Source organism: Lichenostomus cassidix, chromosome 5 (genome assembly GCF_008360975.1).
Source record: "Lichenostomus cassidix isolate B80296 chromosome 5, HeHo_3.0, whole genome shotgun sequence".
NCBI lineage: Eukaryota > Metazoa > Chordata > Aves > Passeriformes > Meliphagidae > Lichenostomus > Lichenostomus cassidix.
In genome coordinates this window covers 15,038,843-15,055,890 of record NC_139486.1, presented here as the reverse complement: position 1 = coordinate 15,055,890, position 17,048 = coordinate 15,038,843, and the positions used below count along the sequence as shown (strand labels likewise).

At 37.2% G+C, this 17,048-nt stretch overlaps 1 protein-coding gene across 7 annotated transcripts in view; it reads left to right on the top strand.

The window, feature by feature from the left end:
* UNC79 (unc-79 subunit of NALCN channel complex) overlaps positions 1–16,841 on the top strand; it is a 108,030-nt gene extending 91,189 nt beyond the window's left edge. For all 7 annotated transcript variants that reach the window (XM_085061505.1, XM_085061506.1, XM_085061502.1 and 4 more), the window contains 7 exons: positions 1,899–1,988; positions 5,350–5,525; positions 6,324–6,510; positions 7,881–8,078; positions 10,262–10,339; positions 14,813–14,854; positions 15,526–16,841. In XM_085061505.1, coding sequence (XP_084917631.1) covers positions 1,899–1,988; positions 5,350–5,525; positions 6,324–6,510; positions 7,881–8,078; positions 10,262–10,339; positions 14,813–14,854; positions 15,526–15,726 — 972 coding nt within the window. In that variant the 3' untranslated portion in view covers positions 15,727–16,841. The remainder of the gene's footprint in view (positions 1–1,898; positions 1,989–5,349; positions 5,526–6,323; positions 6,511–7,880; positions 8,079–10,261; positions 10,340–14,812; positions 14,855–15,525) is intronic.
* Positions 16,842–17,048: the final 207 nt, after the last annotated feature.

Below are 17,048 nucleotides of genomic sequence, written 5' to 3'. Positions count from 1 at the left end.
GGTTAGCCATGGTTTGCTTCACAAGCTGAGTGAGGAAAACTTGTTTCCCTGTGTGTGTGTGTGTCAGTTTTAGGGATGACTTAATAGGATCTTTCCCATGTATCTTCTGAAGTGCGTGATTTTTTAAATGCCAATCTTTAATAATACCTTTTCTTCCAACAGGATATTTTAATTTATACTTGCTTTAAATAGATCGACTAACATTGGTGTTATAAGGTGTGATAGGAACATGATCATTTCAGAAGAAATCACAGAAAATTAGGCTGCCTACTGCTTGCATGAAACAGAATACGTGGTTGGAGAGAAGTCTTGTGCAACTGAGCATTTATTTCCAGAGATTGGAGTGTAGCATCTTTCATAATTCTATTATAGAATATTCTAGAACCCAGGTCGAATATTTAGTGCACATAAACTGGATGGAGGATATACTGACAGGGTTCCCAATGACCATATTATACTGGTACTTATTCTGTCATGGGAACTGACAGGAACAACATTTGAAAAGCCAGAAGGTGGCATAGTTCAACACTGTAGATTGATATTAACATACAAAAATGAGGAGTGCCCAGGTCAGTTGCTTAAATATAGAATGCTGGCAGTTTTTCAAATTCAGCCACTGAAACTCAACCGTGGCTTAATAATTTTGTTATCAAAACTAATCTGGTTCATTTGTATACTCAGATAGGATAACCAGCTTCTATGCTTCAAAGTGCAGGTAATTAAAAAGAGGTCAAAGAATAGTAGTTTTCTTCTGTAAACTTTACTACAAGGTTTTGCCCTGACCCTGTGACTTGGGATAAAATAGATTTTGGTGACTTCAAAAAGATATCTAATTTAATAATGTGATCATTTAGCCTCAAAAGTTAAGCATTTCTTTTACTTGGCCCCTAAGAAGGAGGCATTCATAGTTCTTGAATTCAGCTAGCATTATCTTCACCTCAGATTATTAACATATAAACAGAGGTTTATATGATACCTAGTGGGTTGGTCGTATCACCTTCTGAAAGCTTCCCTGCAGGGTTCTCTGATCTGTTCAAAGCCCTTATTTAATCTGACAGCTTTGTTCTGTTGACTGCTTTACGCACCTCAGGCACATCTTGTGCTAGCTGAGGGCCAGATTCACATTTGTCACTGTTCTAGGAAAAGGATTATGAAAATTTGTGCTGTGAGAATACAGCCAGCACCACACTGAGTCCTTTTGTTTTCCCTTTGAGATTGTTTTTGCTCTGGCACAGGTGGCTTCTCAATAAGCTTATACCTTTATCATCTAACTGGAGCACTTCTTAGCTTAAGTTCCAGTAAGATGCTGTGTTTTGAATGTTATTTCTTCAGGAATATAGAAAGAAATACTAGTTACTTTTTGCAAAAAGGAAAACATAGTACTACATTTCAGTGATGTTTACACATAAAATACCTGAAGCCAGTTATTTAATTTGTTTTTCCACCTTGATTAATATGAATATAAGGGCATCTGTGTCTGTGACTGAATTTTGGTTTTTTTTTTTTTATAATAACTGATTGGTTCCAATTGTAGAAATGCTCAGCTGCCTGAAAAACTTGAGTTGTTTAATTCTCATTGAGTTTTTAAGACTTTGGTTCTGGACCACTGTAAATTTTAGGATGACGTGACAAGAATATTCTTGTAAGTTTCATCAGTTAATCTTTTCTTGCTGTCACAGATAAGAGTATTTTATGATGCATGAAGAAGCTACAGCAGCTGGGCTATCTTCTTATACTATAATCAGATAAGAGGACATAATACAGTGAGAAGAAGAACATCAAAGAATACCTATTCCTAATTAATCTAACTAAAAAGTAAAATAAAGAATTTGAGACAGACAAATTGTATTCTAGTGAAGCAAAACCTGGTACTTAAACTTATTTCTTTTATGTTTTAGTGTGGAACAGCAGCAATGGAATGCATGAGGCAATATGTTGGGGAAGTGCTGGATTTCATTGCAGATATGCATACCTTAACCAAATTGAAGGTTGGTTCTGGGTATACATTGATCTAAAGTGGATGCATTTTTTAACAAAAAATGTGTTCTGTAAGGAACCTGCCTGGGAGACACGGTAGGAAGTATTTGAGGATGATGGACAGGCTTTTTTCTTTCTCTTTTATAAAAATGTTAGTACTGTTATAGATTAGAGACTTCTTTGGCATCAGTAAAAAGTAGCTTATGTGGTGTTGAAATGGAGGCTGATTCAAATATCATGAGCACACAATAAAAATGCAGGATTGATTTTTCTGAAATGTTGATGATGAGCAAATGTCATACCAAAGTCACTGTGAGTAGTAGTGTTTAATATAATGCAGGGAAGTATAAAACTCCTTGCCTGTGCAACTAAGTACACTCTTGTGGAGGAATCCTATGTCTCACAGACACAAACAGACACTTAAATTAATTGGAAGTTCAGAGTTAATTAAAATGCAGTAATTGACCTAAAAAAGGGGGTTGTCCTTTTCCTAATGGATGCTGTTGTTTTCATTGTCAGGTTATATTCTGTTGAGGGGAAAAAACCAAATAGCTCTTACCTCTGTAGTCCATACTGCATGATGAACTGGATGACAAATTGTTAAGAGGAATGATAGGAAAATTCTTCGTTAACATAAAGTATTTTATTTGGGGATGCATTTCATAAAAAGATCCTAGTAGTCATTAGCTGAACAAAACCTAGAATTCCTGTTTCATGGAGGAGCTTCATGTTCCTATTAAATTTCCTACAGAACGGAAATTATCTAAGATGTTTGGAAAAAGAAATAGCCCAAGTAACATTGCTGCTCTGGAGTTTGTTTGGGAAGCACTGAGATGAGGATTTTTACCCTACTAGTTTCTCACACATTCAATTGTTCACTGTTCCCCTTGCCCCTCCAATCCACCTCAGATGCCTTATTGCAAGTTAGTACTATTACCACAAAGGAAGAAGAATCCCAGCTAAACTGAAACTTGTGTCTTGAAACTCACTATAACTGTATTTTACTGGACAAAATATCCCTTTTCTTAAGTTCTTACCCTGTTGGCCATGAATTCCTGTGAATGAAAAAAATAGTCTAAGGAAGCAGCCTGTTATGCTGGAGTAGAAATTTACTTCAAAGCACAAAGTAATTAATCATTTTAAGTTCAATTGGATTGCCTTCCCACTATATCCTCTTAAGTTATTCACCCATTTTTCTTAAAGGTCAGAACTGCTTTCAGAATAGGTAGGCAAATGAATCATAAATGAGGCAAGACATACATCTGGTTTGCTAGTTCCACAGAAAAAAAAAAAGAACTTATCTGGAACCAGGAATGGGGAAAATTTGTTTATAAGTACTTGCAGGTATCCTCTCTCCTATGTAAAATGGTTCTGTAAAAAGCTTTCTGTCATTTGGACTTTTTTTCCTTCTGGCCATCTCCCTTGAGCTGTTGTCTGATTTTCAGAATGGTTCTTACAGTGCTGCATTCTGCTAAGATGATTACTTCTTATTCTCAGTGCGAGTATTTGTTTTTTAAAATTTTACATATGGGTATTGGTAGAACATGAACTAAAACTTTTACCCATTTTTTCACTTTCATATTTTGAAATTGGACAAGAAGCTTCCCAGATGTGTTGTCTGGCCATTTAAAACTATGCCAGAAATTTCATGTTGTTTTGATTTAGCCATGTAATACAGGAATCTGAGGACAAAATTAGCATAATAGGAGAGTCAAATATGACCATCATTTTATGTATTGTCAAGAAAAAGATTTTCTGGCTTAGAAAATTAAAAGGCAGTTTTTATTTAACCACATAAAAATCACTCTGTGGTTTCAACACAGTTCAGAAAATATTTGCAAGCATTTCTAAGTTTACAAATAGTCAGAACTTCAAAGAAATTCACAACATCTAGATTAAAAATCTTACAAACTCATTTAATATATTTACTTACATTGCTTGGGTTTTATTAACAGAGGTGTTACTCCCTAGAAAATGAGTCTTAAGATCATCTGGTTGTACAGTTTCTTACGACAAGTGTGTATTATCAACAGCATCTGGGGTTGATAGCTAACGAAGACTGCTGTATGATTTATATGACCAGTAACAATCCCAACAGCAGAAGTTTAATGTTACTTTTCAAATTTGGAAATTTCTACTTTCTGTAGAAATTCAGTGAACAGAAATAGTTAAAGTTGTTTGTTTATATCCAGTGTCATCTTTTGTGTGTCCAAGAATAATTTCTTTGAAAGAGGCTAATTCCTGTGTATTAGCAACTACTGCATTGTGAAAAAGGTATAAAAGTTAATTCTCAAGATAATCACATTTCTGTGTACTGTTTCCGTTTGATTTATTATTGGGGTTTTTTTCCCATTTGGGACAACAATTTAATTGGTAAAGCTTGGCAGGAATTCATTTAGAAAATCCCACAATTTTTGAAGATTTATAATGTATCTGCTTGCGTAACTGTCTATCCTTGTTACCTGGCTGTACAACAAAGTCATTAGATATTCATGCTGGTACATAGGGGCTTTTCTCTTGAAAGTGACTTCAAGTAAGTGCAATTTGAGAGTGTAAGTTTCTGGCGTCAGATACTTATCTGTTACAAAAACATTATTGGTTCACTGATTTTTATCCTGTTATAGTAATTGAATAACTGATGACCTGATTTTCTTGTGCAGAGCATATGGCTCTCCTTTTAAGCAAGCAACTGCAGTCAACATGTGTTCTATTATAGTCTAGTACCAGAAGGTAATGCAAAGTTAGCTGAACAGAAATACAGAAGTATCTCAAGAAGCACCTATGAAACATCCCTTATAGCTGGCAAAGCAGGATAATAAATTATCTTTACAGGCATAAATATTTTCATGTTTCTTGGTAAGAGGTTTGGCCCTTTTTATTGCAAAGTTTAAAGGCATTTGTAACACCTGAATAGTGCAATATAGTCATATTGCTGGTGAATGAGTGAGAGCTTCTTTCTGAACATGCAAATGGAATATTGCACATGGATGGCATTTCCTGCCCAGATGCTATCTTGTTAAATGGTTAGATTCTTCCATTTTCACCTAAGCTCTCTGGATGTGCAAGGATTAGTTTGCATTTATCAGCTGTTGAGTTTGCTGGTACAAAAGCTGCCTATACATTTTACCCAATTTATATTTTGTGTGGCCTCTTGAAATTGTGGCCCTCTGTGGAAGGATCTGCATACAGGTGTTACTAATATAGGGACTGGAGAATTTTTTAAAATCTATTTCTGAATTTTGTTTTGTAGACACAGTTAGAGGTCCTGAGAAAGAATTGAAGGGGAGTGAAATAGAATATGTTGTTGTTTGGAAGAACTTAATTCAAGCAAAATAGTCTTTCTGGGTAGGAAATCAGATATTTGCCTTGCAGAGTCACATGAAGACTTGTTCTCAGCCACTGCATGAAGATACATTTGGTGGACATCTGAAAGTTGGTTTAGCTCAGATTGCTGCTATGGAAATCACCCGAGGAAACCACAGGGACAACAAAGCTGTGATCCGATATTTGCCTTGGCTTTACCATCCTCCTTCAGCAATGCAACAAGGGTGAGAATGCTTTTCCACAAAAAGGAATACCAAAAAGAGTTAGAAACCAAATATTATTGGAATGTCTCTTGGGTAATATGGGTCTTTGACAATGACATCAAAATAGAAACTAAAACCAGCAATGAGAGTGGCCTAGTAAATAGTGATTTATTGATGGAACCAATTTTTTTTCCTGTGCCTATGAACTCAAATGAGTATTTAGTCTTGAGCTTGGAAGCAGCAAAAGGACAGACAAGATGTCACCAGCAGAGTGCTCTTCCCTTTTAGATTATATAAGCACACTGCTTTGCAATTAGACATTTCACTAGATGGTGGACAAATACCTAAGTGTCACAAAAAAGCATAGTCCTCAAAAACACAATCCAGATGTTCAAGGAGAGGCTCAAGAAAACAGAAATGAACTCCACTTTACCAGTTGAGAAGTGGAACACAGTGGAGGTAAGGCAGCTGTGTGGTGTGCAGGGGAGCTGAGAGGAGTATTTCCACTTGGGCAATCCTTCCCATCTGATGGATATCTGTGTAAAAAAGTCACTGTATATGGAAGCAAGGAATCTGTGAATGCTTTAACCTTTTTTACAGACTGTTTCTTAGACCCACCAAATATGTCCTATTGGACTTGTATATGCTGCGTCAAGGCCACTAAGTTCTGTGTGGTTGGAATCTTCCCACAAGCTGTACCAATGATCTGTGTCTCCAGTACACTGAGACTGCATCTGCCTAATATGCATAAGGAGGGTTCATATTTTGGGGAAAGCCAGAAAACTTAGTACCATTGTCAAATCTGCTCTTTTTTGACAGGCCCAAAGAGTTCATAGAATGTGTCTCACACATTCGTTTGCTGTCCTGGCTACTTCTGGGGTCTCTGACACACAATGTTGTCTGTCCAAATTCTCCATCATCTTGCATGCCTATTCCACTGGATGCGGGTTCACAAATTGCTGACCACCTTATTGTTATTCTGATTGGGTTCCCAGAGCAATCAAAGGTAAGGGGTTATGTATTTTAAGTAGAGATGTGTTATGTATTTACTTATTGCAAACATTTATTTTTAGTAAGAAAACAGGAGGGGTAAGACCTAAATAAAATCCAGGACCTAGGGAAAGAAATCTCTGTACAGTTTTTCTTACATGCATAGAAAACTGATGAAATCAGTACAGTTAAGTTGGAGGTTCGGCTGTTTGAAAATGTCTGAACACAGGAATGAGGAGAGTAAAACTGAATTCCGAATTGAAGCTTTAGCAATGACCATCTCTGTAGCAAATCTCTTCAAAAAGTTATTTATTCTATTTGTATAGTTGCATTGGATAGCATGTAAATAATTTTATGATCAAAATAATTACAAAAAGTGATGATTCAAGCACAGCTTTTTTCTTAAGGTGTTCAGGACAAGAAGAGTTACTACAGATTATAAGAAATTTGTGACAGTAGTTTAACACAAATATAGCAGCAGTCGTTGATACCAACCAGGTATTTATTAGTGACAGAAGCAGAATGATCACACATTTATCTTATACATAAAATCCTCCTTTCTTTCCCTTTATCCTGCCAAGACACTGGTGCTTCCCATTCATTTCTTTGGCCTTTTTTTGTTCTTTCAAATACCTCTTTCCGGTTACCAAGCAACCATTGCGATGTTTGGTGCAATCATACTGCCAGAGAGCATGAATCCCTCTTGCACTTGCAAACTGAGAAAACATCTCTGACCAGAAGCATGTTTCTTGTCATGAAGTAGTTAATGCCCAGCAGTCCCTGAGACTCAGACACGGTGATATATGACAAGGATTAGCAAGGAGCCATGCTTGAGCATGCAAAATTAATTCTCTTTCCTTGACTGTTTCCTTGTGACTATGAGCAGTCCCAGCAAGGTAGAAATGGATGACAGATTAACAGAACAGATGTAGCATCATGTATTTTGTATGATAACTGTCTTTTCAGGTGAGCAGAATCTGAATGACTTACCCCAGCAGCATTTCTGGAATTGTATGTGCCAGAGCCTCCAGGCCTTCCACAGATTTCAGTGGAGATTTCCATTAAGAAAGTTTCAGAAATAGTCCTGAATACCTGTTTTTCAAAACTAATCTTCTTTTAAAGGGACTGACCTTAATGCCATTCACGTAGATGGCATAGGAGCATGTCTGCAAATGCAGTTTTTGGTCTGTAAATATAAACCCATTTTTTAAACATGGAGAAGATGTTATTGTGTATTTGACTTACTAGTTCCTAATGGGAGGGAAATACGGGAAAGTGAGGGGCAAGAGTGCACAGTGGGATGCATGACAGGGGATGAAAGCCTCTGCACTGTATTCCAATATGCTTATTTAAATAAACATTTTCTTCTATTTTCCGTTTCCACAGACATCTGTTCTGCACATGTGTTCCCTGTTCCATGCGTTTATTTTTGCTCAGCTCTGGACAGTGTATTGTGAACAAACAGCAGTAGCTCCGACAGTCCAGAATCAGAATGAATTTAGCTTTACAGCAATCCTTACAGCCCTGGAGTTCTGGAGCCGAGTGACACCGAGCATCCTCCAGCTAATGGCACATAACAAAGTGGTGAGTCAGGTGCTGCAGACAGATTTAGTACAGATTAAACTCAGAGGAGGCTTGGCTCTGTTTCAGTGGAATACAACAGACTATGAATAACATCATAAAGTGACTTTGATGCTTTTGAGAAATTAAAGGGCTAGCTAATTCATAGTGGTTTAACCTCACAGTGGGCCTGAAACAGGATCTAGCCAGAATCTGCCTGAAACAGCATCAGGAGCTTGAGTCTCTGCTTGTTGGATTAAGAGCTCCTTGCATCACATCTCATTTTTTATATATTTCTGCTCTTAACCGTGGTCTGTTGTGTTATGTGGCTCTGCCTTACAGCAGAAATGAACTGTTCTAGGATAATTCTGTGAATATCCATTTGATTATTTTTTACCATGTAATGGTGAAAAATATACAGCTGCTGACAATTTGCCACCCATAATTCACTGGTTACTCTTCAAAAAGAAGCTACATATATATGTCTTGAAACATTTTGGAGTAATGAATAACTTGAAGAAGGCATCTCTAGATATAAGATTTAAAAGGGAAATGTTCACTCTGTCCAGAAATCATCCATACCATTTGTTTGGAAATAACCTTTGAACATTTGTTTATCCCAAATACTCTCTTCTGTTGGAGCAACTTCGTACAATAAGAACCCAGAGGGGTTCCAGCAGCTCCCTTATGGCTGTTCTATTGCTTACCCTTGACTAAAAATCTCTGTGCCTGCAGGATTAGGGTTAAGAGCTTGTTTAGGATGGGCAAGACCTGTTGTGTATCTCACATTGCAGATAGTCATAACAGCTCAAAACTTTTTAACTGGGATGTTCACTAGTAGCTCTGACTCTGGAGAACCTGATGTTAGCTTTGAGTGGGAAACATTTTTATACATGGCCCATTACTCTTAAGTCAGGTGCTCTTAAGGTTTGGTGCTATCAAGGTTTTTCATTCTTGGTTTGTTTGGATTTTCTTTTTTAAGTGTAGACCTCTGTGTATGGAAATCGTTTTATATAATTCCCCTTGTCCCACATGAAACATCTTCTATCCCAGGTGGGTATGGGCCTTACCCTTTTAATTGTAATTGCATGGGCTGCACTTGAATATCTAAACCAGTTGTTCTTTCCTGTGTCTTGTCCATAATCAGGCAAGGACTGCCTAAAGCTGTCCTTAGATGATATTTTAGCTTCTGACATCTGGTGGGGTCTCTGTGCTTCACAAGCCATTGTTGGGAACAGTAGTTCAGGAACCTCCATTTGAAAGAATAGGAAGTGTGCATAGCATTTCTTACCAGCCAGTTGTTTAGTCAGACACAAAAGCCTCTTGTCAAGCCTTAGGACAAGAATATGACCAGGGAGTCCTAAGTTCCAATCCTTTTTGTGAAAGTATATCATTATGTAGCTTTAGTGCCACAGTTATTAAGCTCTTGCCTCAGCTCTTGCTCTGTGAAATGTAGATAATAATACTTGCCTGTCTCACAGGGGTGTTGTGAGGTTAATTAGTTAGTGTTTGTGAAGCACTTTGAAGATGAAAAGCACAACATAAAAGCTAAGTTTATTATTATCAAGGGGAATTTACATGTAGTTTAGACAGGCACTGTAAATACTCACTGCTGGCTCAGGGTGTTTGTCTTGTACCTGTGAATTTACACAATATAAAACATAAAAAGCTGTCTACTGCCAAATAACTGATATTTGCATCTGTCATAAACTATGATACAAAATGGAAGAATTATGGACTAGCTGTCAGTTCAAAACAATAAATTGTTTTCTAATGGGGGATAGAAAGATGGGTTTTGTGAGTATGTTAATTTTCAAAGATTCAGTAAATAAAAATACCAATTTCTGACACACAGATTGATGATAGTTACACAGCAAAGACATGAAAACCAATTTATGATGTCTGAAAAGAACAAAGCCAAAGGCAACTTGTTTTGATGTGTGATAAGAATTAAGATACATCAAGGATTGAAATATTTAACAGATAGATGTTACCACATCGGGGTAAAACTGAATAAAGAAAAACATCCCATATGTGCTCACGTAATATTTAATCTTGTGTGACAGTGGTTAATAAATGCACATCTAGTGATTCAGTATAACTGCCTAGCAAATACAGGAAGATTCTTCTTAGAGACTGTTGGCTGGGCTTACTACATTGTTATGCTGGACATTAATTTGGTTTTACGCTTGATTTTTTTTTCCAAGATGGTGGAAATGGTGTGCCTGCATGTGATCAGTTTAATGGAGGCCTTACAGGAATGCAACTCTACTATCTTTGTAAAGGTAGGCATACCATACCATGAATATTTAGTTGATGATATTGCCTGATCATTGTGATTTCTAAACCTACTGCTCTCTGCTTCCCATCACACTCAAAAAAAGAAAGTGGAAGAAACTGAAGTTGAATGTTAATGCAACAATAAACTCTAGCAGAGCATAATGAAAAATAAAATATGTGGTAAGAAGACCAGACCACAAATTCAAGTTCTGGTTTTTTTTTAGATGAACATCTAATCCATTTCCTCTTTCCATTTTCACAAAGGTCTTACTCCTCTAATAGACACAACTAATGTCACTGACTTTGAGAACCTCTAGCTATTGTCTGAATTTTCAGCCATCCCGTATCTTTTAATCATTATAGATCCTTTGCAGATCTCTTCTGTGTTCTGAGCCTCACATTCTGTCAGGTGGCTAACAAAAACTTCGTGCCACAGTGGTTTTCTTGTTATTAGATGCTTATGTGTTGTTTCTTTGGAAATTGGTGGTCAGTTTCCCATGGGTTATCATAGTGTTTGCAGAAGGACTGAGGTGTTCTCACAAGCATAAAGTGATTTTACTAGCCTTTTTTACATTTTTCCAGTGCAAGAGAGTTTCCACATAAGTGTTTAAGGTTAATATAGTTCTGTTGCCATAAAGGAAATTTCTGACTGTTGCTTTACTCCACTCTTTCATGATCAAGCAAGAATTGAAGGTCTTTACATCAACTGACATGAAAGCATTCAGACTCATGGTGAAAATACAGATTTGTAATGGCTTGATTCGCTACAGAAATTCTGTCACTAAGGGGTGTTAAAGTGATTATGGCTGTGCCTGAAAGACATATAGGCTTCTCTTTCAGCCAGTCCAGGATGTTCAGAATTTGACAAAGATGAAGAGTGGCTTTAAATCTGTGAAAAGAGAGGTCCTTAGGGCCAAATCCCTGTCACAGTCCAAATGAATGCTTTCAGGGGGTTATATCTGAGAGTATATATCAACGTAATGCTAAGTCAGGTTAAAAGGACATAGTTGTTACTATAAAATCAAGCTCATAAAACTGTGGAACTCTGAGTTAAGGTGCTAAGCTTTCATGTTTAGTGGATGGAAGATGGAAGAGAAGAATTTGGGTGACCAAATCCCCTTTACTCAGCCCTAAAGTGAAATGCTGCATGAACAATATACATACATAATAGTACTATAGGATACATAGTTCCAGGTTACTACCTTTTCAGAACTAACTAATTGTAAAAATATTTATTGTAGATCTGAAAAATAAGTGCCATGATTTAGGGAAAGACTTATTGTATGTTTGAAGTCCTTCAAAGATGCAGCGGTGCAAAGCTTATTAACACAGGAACCAGTGAGTGGCTTCTCTAATTTAAAAAATCAAATTTGAGACTGTCTCTTCTTCAGTGACTGTGAAGTAGAACTGAACTTTGTAACTCCTACTTCATAAGTCTGAATGGCAATTCTTTGAAAATGAGTTGACTGGGCTGTTTTTTGGTAGCTTGTTTTATTCTAGACAATTTTCTCTTGTATTTTAAAGCTTTTTTCCCCTCCTTTATTTGAGATTTAAGTCTTTCAAACAAGCTTTAGTTTTCATTTAAGGAAATGACATAGTGTAGTGAGTTGGGTTTTTTTTATACATTCTTATAACTTTTTCAGAGATCTATTCAGCAAAATTAATAATTCTCAATGAACTTCTCTTGGAACTGAGCAGAGTAGCATTGACAAATACAATTTATCATTCAAATAATGATATTTACTGCAGGGTCTTTTATTCTGTCTGAGGATTCAGGTGGTGTAAAAACTTATTTGCTAATGAAGTCATTGCACAATTAAACACACACATCTTAAATGCACCAAAATGGGAAGGTGGTGCATGTCATGTGGTGCCAGGTGGTTTATGGGTAGCTGTCCTAGGTGGCCATTTTATGTATGACAAGTGAGGGGAAAAAAGAGATAACATAAACAGTGCATCTCTTCTTCACTGAAACAAGAGTTTTCTTTATACCTGAAATAAGCACTCCTCCATCTCCTCCTTGTGTTGGTGTTTTGAGGTTTTCTCCTCCTGGTACTGTTGGCCTTTGCTATTAAATTAAACTCACACTGAAAGCATTGGGATGTGTTGATTACTTCCTATACTATTTGAGCCATTTCCTGTATTCATAAAGGATATTTTTTGGGTCTGATGTTAGACAGTCTTGACCAATCTGGTGTGAAAAACAAATTTGCTTTCCTATGAAAACATTTCAACCATTATGCATTTAATTTTTTGCTAAGTTGTAGTAAGATATATATACACACATAGACATTTACACAGATGCACATATATAGACACATATATTTAATTCATTATATATTCCTCTGAAGGGAAGCATTCTGCTTTAGAAGGGCTTAAGTGAGTGTTCAACTTTTCTCCTGCTTTGCTATGTCAAAGGAACTGGGAAAGTGGCCTTATCAGGATAGGCATTGGTGATGGAGACCAGCTTTTTGATCATCAAATGTATCTCTGAGGAACTTGGGAGCCTACAGTAAAGACAGAAACAGCTCAAGGCCTTTTGCAGAGACTCAAGGGTTTTAGGCAGCTCCAGCAGCTGCTGTGTAACTTTTTAGAGAAGGGAGCTGGCAGCAGATTTGGGGAGCCAAAACAGCACCATGACCAGCCTGTTCTACAGCCTGGTTTCCCTTTAAAAATTTAACTCGAATCAATATAGTTCTGTTGAAAACAGAAACTCAAAAAATTTGAAAGTGTCTGACAGCATTCTGTTCTTCCTCCTGTTCTTTCTAACTAGTGTTTTGTATTCTTTCTTTGTGAAGAAAAGGCTGGCTGAGGATTAGTTAAGAAAACTGAAGTGCTTCCATAAAGAAGTCTTCTTGTGTGACTTACCTATCTGGCAGCTGTAGCACCAGAGGGGCTTGCTTGCTTGCTTGTGCCTGCAGCAGAATGTTTCATTTCTCTAAATATGTCCAGACCCTGGAAGACAGAACTGGTGCTGGAGGACAAAGATCTGTATCTGACCTTAGACTTGTCCAGAAGAGATATCGATAAAAGCTAGTTTCCATGAGTGCCCTTTATAGTCAGTGGTGATACACAGTATTTTTGGATATGATTCATCTTGATCTATTTTAGATACTTGCTTTGGGACAAGATGAACTGGATGTGAAGTGCTTGATTCTCTCAGCTGACCATAAAAGTTGTCCAGTGAATTGATTCAGATGCAGAGGGGTACCCTAAGTTTTTCACCTGGCTTCCCTTCTTGCTTGCTGTACTTCTGACACCAGTCCTGCCACCACTGACTAACTCTATAGGAACTTTATCAGTGCCAGACAAAATTGTCAGTGATGTTTTGCTGATGGCAGTGGGGTGTGGAGCATGGTCTCTCAGACCTGTTCCCTCCTCACCAAAAACACCCATGGGATTGCAGTCACTGCATCTTATTAAGCACTTCATTAGTGTGAGAGCCCACGGAAGGATGTACAGAGCTCACGTCTGCTGCATCTGGCTGCATTCCAGCTGTTTTGGCATTCATCTGTCCGTAAATGCTGAGGTTTGACTATGGTTCTTCATGTGGTAGACTAAGTAATGAGTCCTGACAGAGCTGCATATGATTCTCCAGCAAAAGAGCATTGAAATTGAAACAATTATCATTCCTTGCGCAAGGGAAACAGCACTTTATCTAATGTTGTCAATAGTGATTAGGTTTAACTTGCAGCTCCCGGTAGCATAATTGGCAAATTGCAAATTTTAATGCCATTTGGAGGAACATTTTAGAACAGTAACCTCAGTGGTTAAATTAATATTGAAAAACATGAATACTTTTGCTAGAAATGCTTCTCTGGCTTTCATAAGGTTGTCATGTTAGACTTCCTCAGAAGTAAAAGTTCTCCGAAGAGCAGGAGTCTGAAATACATATCACTCCAGTCCAATCACAGGTGACAGATTTACAGACCTCCTCACCTTGTCATTCTGGATAGCTTTTACCTGTGCTCCCCGGGCTACAGAATAGCTCACACTCTGCAGTCAAGCACTGATGTGACTAGTGGCTTATAAAATGTTGGTTAGCAGTTAAATATATGGCCTGTTATTAAGAATTACTGCTGCATGTATTTTAAATTTCTTGATGTACACCTCACCATGCAAAATATTTGCTGTTCTTACGCCAGTGTTGTTCACCTGCATATACAGAAACACCCTCATGAGGAAAGTAAGAATTGACTTCTAAAACAAGTTTAATTCTGTATTCTCATCATTGCCTTAAACGGGATATCAGTAATTGCTGCTGGTGATTTGTCAAGCTACAGACAAGGGAAACTGACTTCTTTACATCCAAGAGTTACCTTCTTCAAATACTTCAAATAACCACGTTTTCAGATTTGTGGTTCAGACTGTGCCAACTCAAATGGCCAAATGCATTAGATATATCCTACTCTGTCTCTCAGTAAATGTAGCATGATTGTAGCCACTTGTATAACAATAAAATGCACCTCTTCTTGCAGCTCATACCAATGTGGTTGCCAATGATACAGTCAAACCTGAAGGTAAGCTGTTTCTAGTACCTGATCCTTTTATTCTTGGTATGACACATTTCTGTAAATTCTGGAAATCAGATATGATCACCAAACTCTTTGAAAATAGATACTGGCAGCATATGCAGATGAGATGAAGGTCTGAGTGTGAGCATACCTAGAGCACCACTGGCTGAGATATTTGCCCTGTAGTCAGAACTGCTCCGCTTTTCCCTTCTGGAACACTTCCTCTAACCAGGTCCTGCTTTGGGGCTGAGACTGCTTGTTCCTGAACTGTGGTTTTCTTAATGTCTCAGGCTTGAGAGTTCCCTGACAAATCAGGATTGCAACTCCTGACTTAGGAGATAGATTTGAGTTCTAAAGCAGATATTGTGGACCCGTTTGCTTGGGTTAAGCTCTGCCAGCTGTCTCTCTTTGTAAGGGAGAGCAAGGTGGATCAATGTGGTTTGTGTGTCAAGAGAATTTTGGCGAAGAGAAGTTTTGTAGTTGGTCTCAGTGTGGGTTTGTGTCTGTAAGCACATTTGCCTTCCATGGCAATACCACAGTGCAGGATGTGGAAAAAAGGAATTTGACACCGGGGCAGTGTAAGAACTTCCCCTGGCCAACAACCAATACCCTTCACTTTGCTGTATTAATGTATGTATTAAAGCTAAGAAACTAAATGTTTTGCATTATTTCAACAGCACTTATCTGCTGGACTTCAGCTCCGCCTCCAAGCCATCCAGAGCAATGTCAACCATCACAGTCTGAGGATGTTGCAGGGGTCAGGACAAATGAACAATAGCTCATCTGTGCTCCGCAAATGGCTACAGTGTACCCAGTTTAAAATGGCTCAAGTAGAAATTCAGTCATCAGAAGCTGCATCTCAATTTTATCCTTTATGATTAATGTAATTTGTTCCAAAATATAAATTTTTTAGCCTAGCAATAACAGGGTTAGAGCTGTAAAAGACCTTTTGTATAAATCGGTATACAGAGTATATACTGTATCTACACTTTTTAGCCTAGGATCGATGGTGAACAAGCTTATAATGGGTGAAGCTAAGAGCCTGCTCCTGGCAGTTTATAATTACAGTTACTCAGGATCAACAGGTTCTAAGTCTGTTCATGAACATGTATTTGCAGGATTTGACTCAAATCTATCATATTGTACATATCTCTCCGATCATTGAAATAACTTGTTCTTAGATGTTTCTTTACATTATTTTTGAAGCTAAAACAAAAATCACTTTTCTTTAACTTCTATTTTTTTTAAAAATAGAATTGTGGGTATTCACAAACATGGAAATGCTATGTTGCTATTTTTTGACAATAACAAAAGAAAACAGGGTTTTTAGGAACCTTTATATGAGTTTTTAGGGGGGATTTTTTTTTTTTTTTAGATTCACAGCTGGCAATGCAATAAAATCTGTCACTATAAAACAGTGATAGTCTAATGAGGCTTTTTGTCATCATCTTCTGGGAAAACAGCAGCTTGTAAGGAGAGTTGTTATGAAGTGCACTTAGAAATTAGGTTGTTAAACTGTGCCAATTAATTTGTCTTTTTTTTTCCAGTACATTTTCCAAAACTGCCAAGTCTGATTATTTTTTGAAATACTGCTTTTACTTCATTGATTCTCTGCTGCTCTTCTTCGTAGGTTTCGTAGAAGCCTCTTTAATTTTGTGACTACTGTATTGTATTCTTCTGTCGATACTTGTATACAGTGCAATTAAAAAGATATCCCAAATCTATTCTTATTGATGTCTACAGAATTTATGTTGCAGACTTCAAGAGGAGCATGATTGGACTTGAACTTTTGCATAATGATATTTACAAATCCCAGCATTTGCATACTGTTGTATTAAACATGATGTTTAATAACAGATGGATTTTAATATCATAAGGGGACTCAGCCAAAGCCCATTGGAATCTAAGATCAATTAACTCAGTGGATTTTACGTAAAATCTTGAAAGCATCATGATTTACCACCTCTTGTAATAAATACTTAAATCTGTGCAATCCCAGTTGTATTTTCTGTGTTTATTCTGTAATGCACTGATTAGAAAAATAACAAACATTAAGTTGTATATTAGAATGCTATTAAATTCCTAGTCTTTATTACCACTCTCAGAATCTGCCTGAGTACATTCCAGGTTTTGTGAAGGGTCAATCTTGCCTCACTGCATTTACTAAAATAAAAATGGAAATGTTTGTAGATATGCTGTT